Genomic DNA, 8,949 nt, shown 5'->3' with positions numbered 1-8,949 from the left:
AAATGCATCTTCGTCGTAAATATCAATGGATATGGAGCCCAGTATGAAATTGCCTAGAAATGAAAATACGACAAAAGCTGACTGAAATTGTCTAATAAGAATTTCCTTCCATCAATAAATCAAAAAAGATTCCATGTCTACATTCAACTTGGTTGGCCATCTCCGTGTGGAAAAAGAACGAAGAAAAGAGAAGAATGGAATTGTAGGAAGTAGGAATAAAAACAAGATAAGATATTGAGTTGTCTTTTGCTAGTACTATGTTTTTGTGGAGCAGAATTGCTAAGTAGGCCCTAGCTGCATGTTTCTGGCCCCTATAGTTGGACCCCTAAATTGATAGAAGAAAAAACAACTTGAATAATTAATGCCCGTATCAAAATGCTAATTTGACATATTTACTATGTGATGTTTGTAGATGACAATGAGAACTTGCTCAACATCCACACTTCTATCAACACCTATCAGACAATGCAGTCGAACTTTGACATCTTTTGTGATACGGAATGAGAAAACCCGGGTTTAGAAACCCATCATACGTATTCGTTGATAATTGTTTAGGGTTCTTAATTTAGAAGTTAAGCATTATAAAATGGTTGGAATTCTTTTTTATTTTCCAATGTGGGACAAATTGTACTTGTACTGTGAGAATAGTTCATCATTTAACTTCTAATGCATTCGGTTAGCAGCTTCCCCCATCGGAGCCCAATGCCAAAAAAAGAATGGTTTATGGAATTCTGCTGGTTTATTAAACAAAACATCCCAACTCCCAAAACTAATGCAAGAAAGTACAACTTTACACTAAAACTAGAAATTGAGATATAAAAACCAGCTAATTTGAAATTAGGCTAGCTCTCATTTGCTGTGAAATTTTGCCAAATTTGATTAAAGTGATTGGTGAGGATAATGAGAATCAGGTAAATCTACTCTGCAGTAGATTCATAATTTTAATTTTTTTTACTATCAAAAAAATCTAAAGTTTAGATGTAGAAGCAAGAATATCAAAAAGTTAATAATCCAAATTTTAGAATTTATAATCAAGAAAAATAATCAATCGAGAATAACCCTTAATTGGCATGTGCAAGAATCTAAATTTAGTCTACTAGAATGTTTTTCCCACGATGTGTGATTTTGTTGTAATTGACGATCAATTTCAACTATCAGGGTTGGCTTAATGATCAGAGGAGGGCTCTTACGGTCTTCCTACCTCACGTAACTCTTTAGTAATAAGGCTATCTGAAAGAGATAATTCATAAATTAATTTTGGCTTACATACATACATATTGGAGACCTTAGGTCCTGTTCTCTTTACCAACTAAAGAGCCCCTTCTCTGTTTCCTATATATATATCTGGCTTCTTCATCCTTTTTTTTTTGGGTGTAATTCATTCAGTCAATGTTTAACAAGCATGCTCCAATTTCAGTGTTTGGTAGTTTTGTTGTCTCTAATCCTGATTGCCTTCCTTTTGCAGATCCCATATGATTATGATTATATGGTTATGAGGGATGGTCACAGATATGTTTATCGTACCTTCAATTCAAAACACACAAGCTGCGACCATAGCCCATCCACTTGCGTGGGTAATGACATCAATTTACAGTGCCCATTTCAGTTTAGAGGTGATCATCCAAATCTATGCCCTATTGAATTCTCTTGTGAAAATAATCGCACTGTTCTACCCGTAATTGGTGGTAACCATCTGGAGAAACAACAGTATAACTTTTCTGTGGAGCTAAACAGTATTGATTATGAGAAACAAACACTTCGTCTCTTTGATCCTGGGGTGCAAAAGAGCAACTGTTCTACTCTTCCAGTTTACTCATTCAAGCCAAACGACGACTACTACCAAAATCAAGTTGGGGCTTCTACCATAATGGAAATTGATCCCGATGCTGGTTCGTTGGTCTTTGTGAGCTGTAAAAATCCGGTGAAATCGAAATATCCTCCTCTTTATGTAGACACTGCTTCCTGTAATATCACTGCAAATCATTTTTCAAAAATGAAAGCTTCGTCCAATTATTACAGCTATGTTGTGGTGGGCAAAAATGTGGTGGCATCTGATATTGAAGAGTCGTGCACTGTCTATAAGACAGCTCCGGTAGACCTGCGGTGTCTCCCTAATGTAACAGCAGGAGATATTTCGTTTCAAGACATCCACAATCTTCTGTCCAATGGCCTTGACCTCCGGTGGTTAAGAGAGTGGCGGAGCAGGAGACATTTTCCTTGTAAGTACACTGATTTGATGATTTATTAATATGGTGATTGATGATAGCTTATGATGATCTTTAAAAAGTATTCAATACTACTGCTTGAAACTATGTTTTTTGGGAAATTAGGGATACGTTATTGTATCTTGAAAGATTTTATGATATGCAGTGGTATGTTTGGAGGCTAATTTTGGTGTTACTGCTGTTCAACTTTTTTATTTTTCTTAATAGAACAACCAAAATATTGTTAATGAGTACAACTGTTTATTTCAAAATCATTGGAGGTATGGATAACTGATTAAGAGAGTGCTGCAAAATATAATTTTTAATTTTCAAAGGATAACTCATTAATGCATTGGAGGTGGACCTAGAGTAATGTGAAAGTGTGATTTAACCTATCTCAGTCTTTGCTCGAACTCATTTTCCCCAAAAGAGAAAAAGAAAGATGGAGGAGTGGAATGATTGTGTCTGCAAATGTGGTTTTTGTTTGGTATGATTGTGTCTCGTTATTGCACTCTTTATAGTGATTAGTACCTTTTTTTTTTTCGAAACGATAATTTTTTATAGCGATTAGTACATATAGAGATAAATTGTTATACTTTTTACAATATTTGGTGTCCACAAGCCATAGCAAATAATTAAATGCAAAATTAATGTATATAATAAGAAAATATAAATGTACACCAAAATATGCAAAAAAAAATAAAATACAATAATAGTATACAACTACACCTGCCCCAATTTTCCCTAGGTCATCTTCTAATTTAGAAACTGATGACGTCACTTTTTTTTTTTTTTTTGGTCTATAGAGTTGGCCCTGGAATTTTCTAGGAAAAATTTCGACTTGGCTTGCCGCTTGGCCTTTTTTTAAGATTAAAAGAATTAATGAATTTAACTCTCGATTTCATACAATTAGAATACCAGAAACACAGCTGTTTACTACCTACTGATCTTTTGTCTTTACCAGCTGTTGGAAATCTTTGTAAGCAAACAAAAATACAGGAACATTGCTGACTACATTCTCATATATTTTTCAATTTTAGTCTTTTAGATATGCGTGCTCAGTTAAATTAGAGAACATAGATTTTAGACGGGAGGCTGGGTTTTTTTTTTAGAAAGCTTATTTGTTGTATGATCCCAACAAACACATGAATTATTGAATTTTCACTTTGAACCATGCAAAACATACATACTTTGAATTTATTCTGCAGTTTGAAACTTATAAACATTTGAGCATCCAATTGGACATTGACTTTGATTTTTGTCCTTGGGCGATATAGGGCTCCCACAAGGGCGAATCAGCGACGCAATTCGATGTGAGTAAACTTGTTTCTTTGATATGCACAAAAAATATCATTCTTTAATCAGTCAGACTCTTCATATTTCAGTATTTCCATCATAATCCTATGAGTTTTCTTGTATGAGCAGCTTACCGGTCTATTGGTGTCGCAGCTTTAGGTAAGGCATCTGATTTGTAGTTAACAACTCAGTCCATTTGGAAAATACTAGAAGTCAGTCAATCATTGCTAAAACTTATTGTTTTGTTTTTCTATTTCAGTTTACCTAAATGCAGCAATAAAAGTCATTGGCATTATCCTCTTGTTTGCTTTCCTCCTTTATCGGTGTCGTCGGAGGCATTTATCGAGGTATGATACAATCGAAGATTTCCTACAAGCAAACAACAGCGTCATGCCCATTAGGTACTCATGAGCCAGGAGCGCTCGCCGGCAGAAGGGACGAGACGATCAGACTAGCACACCGTAGGCTGGACGGCCGCCCATCCAAAGTCCAACTACGAGCTTAATACTGCAACAACTTAAATATACGCTATTTGGAGCCTGGATATTACACGCGTGCTGCTGGCACCAGATCTTGCCCTCCAATGGATCCTGTTAAGGATTTAGATTGTACTCATTCCAATTACCAGACTCGAAGAGCCCGGTATTGTTATTTATTGTCACTACCTCCCCGTGTCAGGATTGGGTAATTTGCGCGCCTGCTGCCTTCCTTGGATGTGGTAGCCGTTTCTCAGGCTCCCTCTCCGGAATCGAACCCTAATTCTCCGTCACCCGTCACCACCATGGTAGGTGTTACGAGGTGTTTACTTACCCTAGCAAACCACGCACGTAATGGCACTGGTAGCCGCTACCAGTCAGCCCACACAACTCGCTTGCACACAAGTATTCAGAACCTAGAACACTTAGGCAAAATAAATGAACACACGCACAAGTTACAGCCAACACGGCCAACCCTGTATTTCACCACAACGGTTACAAGGACTTTCTACAAACACTTGGCGTGCAGAACATCTAAAGGTGATTCTCTCTATCTTAGAATCTCTGCCCTTTAGTCTCTGCCTAGCCCATTATTTATAGGCACAATTACGGTTGACAAGAGACCCAACCGTTGGTCTTATCTAAACGTCCACAAAGACAGGAATCCGCTAGGAATAAGGCTGAGTTGCTGGTAACCGCCAGCAACTCCTAGCAACTGCCAGCAACGGTTAGCAACCGCCCAACGTCTAGCTTTGGCGCGCACAGGCAACTGCCGTACACTTCCGCGCGCCCCGTTTCCCGCCATCGGCAACGTTCTGCGCCCAGCTTTGCCCCAACACTTAGCAATCTTAGGCACCGTGGTTCCAAGCACTTGGAACCACCCGAACAACCCACCAAGCCATAGCCATCCCGTGGCCTTGGCCCCTAGCCCTCGGCCTTGACTTGGCTTAGTTACAGTTACCCCTCTATATATGTCTTAGAGGGAAACTTCCAACCGTTAGTAGAGGCACCCCTTTTTCCCCAACTAACTTAGAGGCACCTGATGCCCCTAAAACTTTCCCCAGCCCATACATAGACTAGGAAAACATTATCAAACACCTGTTCACACATTTCCAACAAGTGTCACCTTCGGCCTTCCCACCTAGACCATGGCTGGCCGAACTTAGCCACGGCCGCGCGCGTTCCATCTGGACCGCGCCCTAAGGGGCTCACAAACCACCCCCACTTGAAGAGGTTGACGCCCTCGTCAACTTGGCTTGCTTCCGCACCTTCCACAGGTACTCAGCAACTCTGTCTTCTCTAACTCGGGTCATTTGAACTTGCCGATATCCCAATCGCAAGTCACTTCTGGTGTGGAAATGTGCCCTCGCCAGCCTATCGAACAAGGCACGATAGTCCACATAAATTCTCAACGTTCCGTCTGCCTTCCTCCGGAACAACGCTGGAGCACCGTTCAGAGCCTTCGACGGTCTCAGCGCTTGGCTTTCTAGCATTGCATTCAGTTGGCGCCGCAACTCCGCTAACTCCATCAGGGTCTGGGCAGGGGGTTGGGCTCCTGGCACCAACTCAATTCGGTGTCCCGCAGCACGTCTAGGAGGCAGCCACTCTGGCAACTCCGCAGGCATCAAATCTGCGAATTCCTCCAACTCGTGGGCCACGGCATCTGGTACCTCCTGGTACATGTCGGGCTTTGTTCCCACCAACGCAGCAACGTGCACCACTTCGCCGTGCCTAAGGCTGGACTCAGCTTGTACCGCTGACACCATGTTCTTTCGTTGGTTGCCCTTCTGTCTCGGCAACCTTACTGCAGCAACGAAGCCTGGGTTTTGGTCGTCGTCCACCATGACGCCGTCCAAGTGGGGAATTGGGTAGATCCTGTTCGCGACCATGAAGTCCTTGCCAAGGATCAAGTCAAAGTCGTCCATTTGACTGGCCAGGAGGCTGCACCATCCCTTCCACGGCCCCAACTCCAATTCCACCGTTGCTACGCCCAACACTGGCTTGGCTTCAGAGTTGACAGCCTTCAACTTGAAGCCCAAGTCCTTCAACTTAAGCTGGAACTGCTTTACCACGCGTTCCGTCACACAACTGTGCGATGCTCCCGTATCCATCATCGCCAGTATCCGGTTACCATTCAACGTAACCTGCACATACATCAAACTAATGTAAGTAGTACGACCATTAGTACCTGTGATGGCATTCACGAACTGCATGGGGTTGATCCGTGCATCCTGCAACTCCAACAGATCGCCATCATCTTCCGCTACCAAGGCACTAACATTCTGGTCCTTCTTTTTATTGGGACAATTGCGGGCAAAGTGTGGTCCTCCGCAATTAAAGCAGCCATCCTTCTTCGGATTCGGTGCTTGCTTTTCTTTAGAAGGAGAAGCACCATCAGGTTCAGTCGTTGTCCCCGACTGCTTCTTCTTCTTCTTCACGAACGGTCCACCTTTCAGGTCCTTGCCCTTCTCCTTGCCCTTCTCCTTTTCCTGGTCGTTGTTGGATCCCATGGACTCAAAGTCTATCAACTTCTCTGCGGCCACGAGTGCTTGAGACACGGTCTGAACATTCTGTCTCCGCAACTCCCTCTGCGCCCACGGCTGTAGTCCACGGATGAACGTGTAGAGCCTGTCTTCCTCAGACATCTCCTTCACATCCAACATCAGGGCCTGGAACTCAGCAACGTACTCATGTACGCTCTTGTTCTGCTTCAAGTTCCACAACGCGTCCCGAACTTTCCACGAAACATTCGTGGGAAGGAATTGCTTCTTCAATTCCTCCTTCAACACATCCCAAGTGTCAACCTTGGGTCTGGTGGGGTCTGATTGCATCATTCTCCACCACAACTTTGCATCACCGCTAAGGTACATTGATGCAATGGTTACCTTCTCAACTTCTGGAACATCAACAGCCTTGAAGTACTGTTCGACATCCCACAAGAAGTTCTCAAGGTCCTTCGAACTCCTACTCCCCTGGTACGGTTTCGGCTCAGGGACTTTAACTTTCCCTCTCGAAGATTTCTGAACGGGCTGTGTGTTGGAAGAGCCAACCGCCCTCTTCAACACACCGATCTCCGACTGTAAAGCCGCGATCTCAGCATGGGACGAAGCCACTTCGTTCCTCAATGCCACAACATCCCCAACAGAAGAAACCGTCTGCCTGGTTTCCTCCATCTGTGCCGTCAGGGTGTTAATCGTCTGTCGGGTCTGCAACAGAACTTCCACGACGTTGAAGCCCTCAGGGACGTCTCCCAGACGCTGCATCAAGTCCTCAAAGGCAAGCTCCTGACGTTGCAACCGATCTTGGACAGTATTTCCGTGTCCAACCATCATTACCCTACAAAACAGACACAACAACAAAAGCACGGTCTAATGGATCAGAGCCGTGCTCTGATACCAAACTGTTACGAGGTGTTTACTTACCCTAGCAAACCACGCACGTAATGGCACTGGTAGCCGCTACCAGTCAGCCCACACAACTCGCTTGCACACAAGTATTCAGAACCTAGAACACTTAGGCAAAATAAATGAACACACGCACAAGTTACAGCCAACACGGCCAACCCTGTATTTCACCACAACGATTACAAGGACTTTCTACAAACACTTGGCGTGCAGAACATCTAAAGGTGATTCTCTCTATCTTAGAATCTCTGCCCTTTAGTCTCTGCCTAGCCCATTATTTATAGGCACAATTACGGTTGACAAGAGACCCAACCGTTGGTCTTATCTAAACGTCCACAAAGACAGGAATCCGCTAGGAATAAGGCTGAGTTGCTGGTAACCGCCAGCAACTCCTAGCAACTGCCAGCAACGGTTAGCAACCGCCCAACGTCTAGCTTTGGCGCGCACAGGCAACTGCCGTACACTTCCGCGCGCCCCGTTTCCCGCCATCGGCAACGTTCTGCGCCCAGCTTTGCCCCAACACTTAGCAATCTTAGGCACCGTGGTTCCAAGCACTTGGAACCACCCGAACAACCCACCAAGCCATAGCCATCCCGTGGCCTTGGCCCCTAGCCCTCGGCCTTGACTTGGCTTAGTTACAGTTACCCCTCTATATATGTCTTAGAGGGAAACTTCCAACCGTTAGTAGAGGCACCCCTTTTTCCCCAACTAACTTAGAGGCACCTGATGCCCCTAAAACTTTCCCCAGCCCATACATAGACTAGGAAAACATTATCAAACACCTGTTCACACATTTCCAACAAGTGTCACCTTCGGCCTTCCCACCTAGACCATGGCTGGCCGAACTTAGCCACGGCCGCGCGCGTTCCATCTGGACCGCGCCCTAAGGGGCTCACAGTAGGCCACTATCCTACCATCGAAAGTTGATAGGGCAGAAATTTGAATGATGCGTCGCCGGCACGAGGGCCGTGCGATCCGTCGAGTTATCATGAATCATCGCAGCAACGGGCAGAGCCCGCGTCGACCTTTTATCTAATAAATGCATCCCTTCCAGAAGTCGGGGTTTGTTGCACGTATTAGCTCTAGAATTACTACGGTTATCCGAGTAGCAGATACCATCAAACAAACTATAACTGATTTAATGAGCCATTCGCAGTTTCACAGTCTGAATTGGTTCATACTTACACATGCATGGCTTAATCTTTGAGACAAGCATATGACTACTGGCAGGATCAACCAGGTAGCATTCCTCACCGACGCCGACGTCGCACGAGGTCGACAAGCTCGAAGGAGACGTGACGTCCCGAGGCGACGACGGCAGTCGTTCGATGCGGGCGATTGACGCCAAGTTCGGGCAAATAGAGGTCGACGATCTCCTGCCCTTCCGTTGTTCCGCGTCCGAGAGCTCAGGCTACAGTTCGTGGGCCGAGACGCATCGCTTGGCTGCGACTCGGAACACGGCCTCGCCTTTGCGGTTCCCCGACGCCGCCGCAGCCCGACCAGGCGGGACGGCGTTGGGAGAACGTTGAATGTTGTGGCATCCGAATTCCTTCTAGTAGGTATGCAACA

At 44.6% G+C, this 8,949-nt stretch overlaps 1 protein-coding gene and 1 long non-coding RNA gene across 2 annotated transcripts; both read left to right on the top strand.

Moving 5' to 3' along the window:
* The first annotated feature begins 1,304 nt into the window (after nucleotides 1-1,304).
* LOC113756917 lies at nucleotides 1,305-3,911 on the top strand. The gene is made up of 5 exons (XM_027300389.1): nucleotides 1,305-1,984; nucleotides 2,015-2,219; nucleotides 3,482-3,517; nucleotides 3,630-3,659; nucleotides 3,760-3,911. Exons 1-5 carry the CDS (start codon nucleotides 1,403-1,405, stop codon nucleotides 3,909-3,911), a joined length of 1,005 nt encoding a protein of 334 aa, XP_027156190.1. The 5' UTR covers nucleotides 1,305-1,402.
* Nucleotides 3,912-4,080: 169 nt separating this feature from the next.
* Nucleotides 4,081-8,495, top strand: LOC113756916. The gene is made up of 2 exons (XR_003466134.1): nucleotides 4,081-4,288; nucleotides 8,282-8,495. It is a non-coding gene; the product is annotated as an uncharacterized LOC113756916 (long non-coding RNA).
* Nucleotides 8,496-8,949: the final 454 nt, after the last annotated feature.

This window comes from Coffea eugenioides, unplaced genomic scaffold (genome assembly GCF_003713205.1).
Source record: "Coffea eugenioides isolate CCC68of unplaced genomic scaffold, Ceug_1.0 ScVebR1_2547;HRSCAF=3597, whole genome shotgun sequence".
Taxonomy (NCBI): domain Eukaryota; kingdom Viridiplantae; phylum Streptophyta; class Magnoliopsida; order Gentianales; family Rubiaceae; genus Coffea; species Coffea eugenioides.
This window is presented reverse-complemented; position numbering and strand designations above follow the sequence as displayed.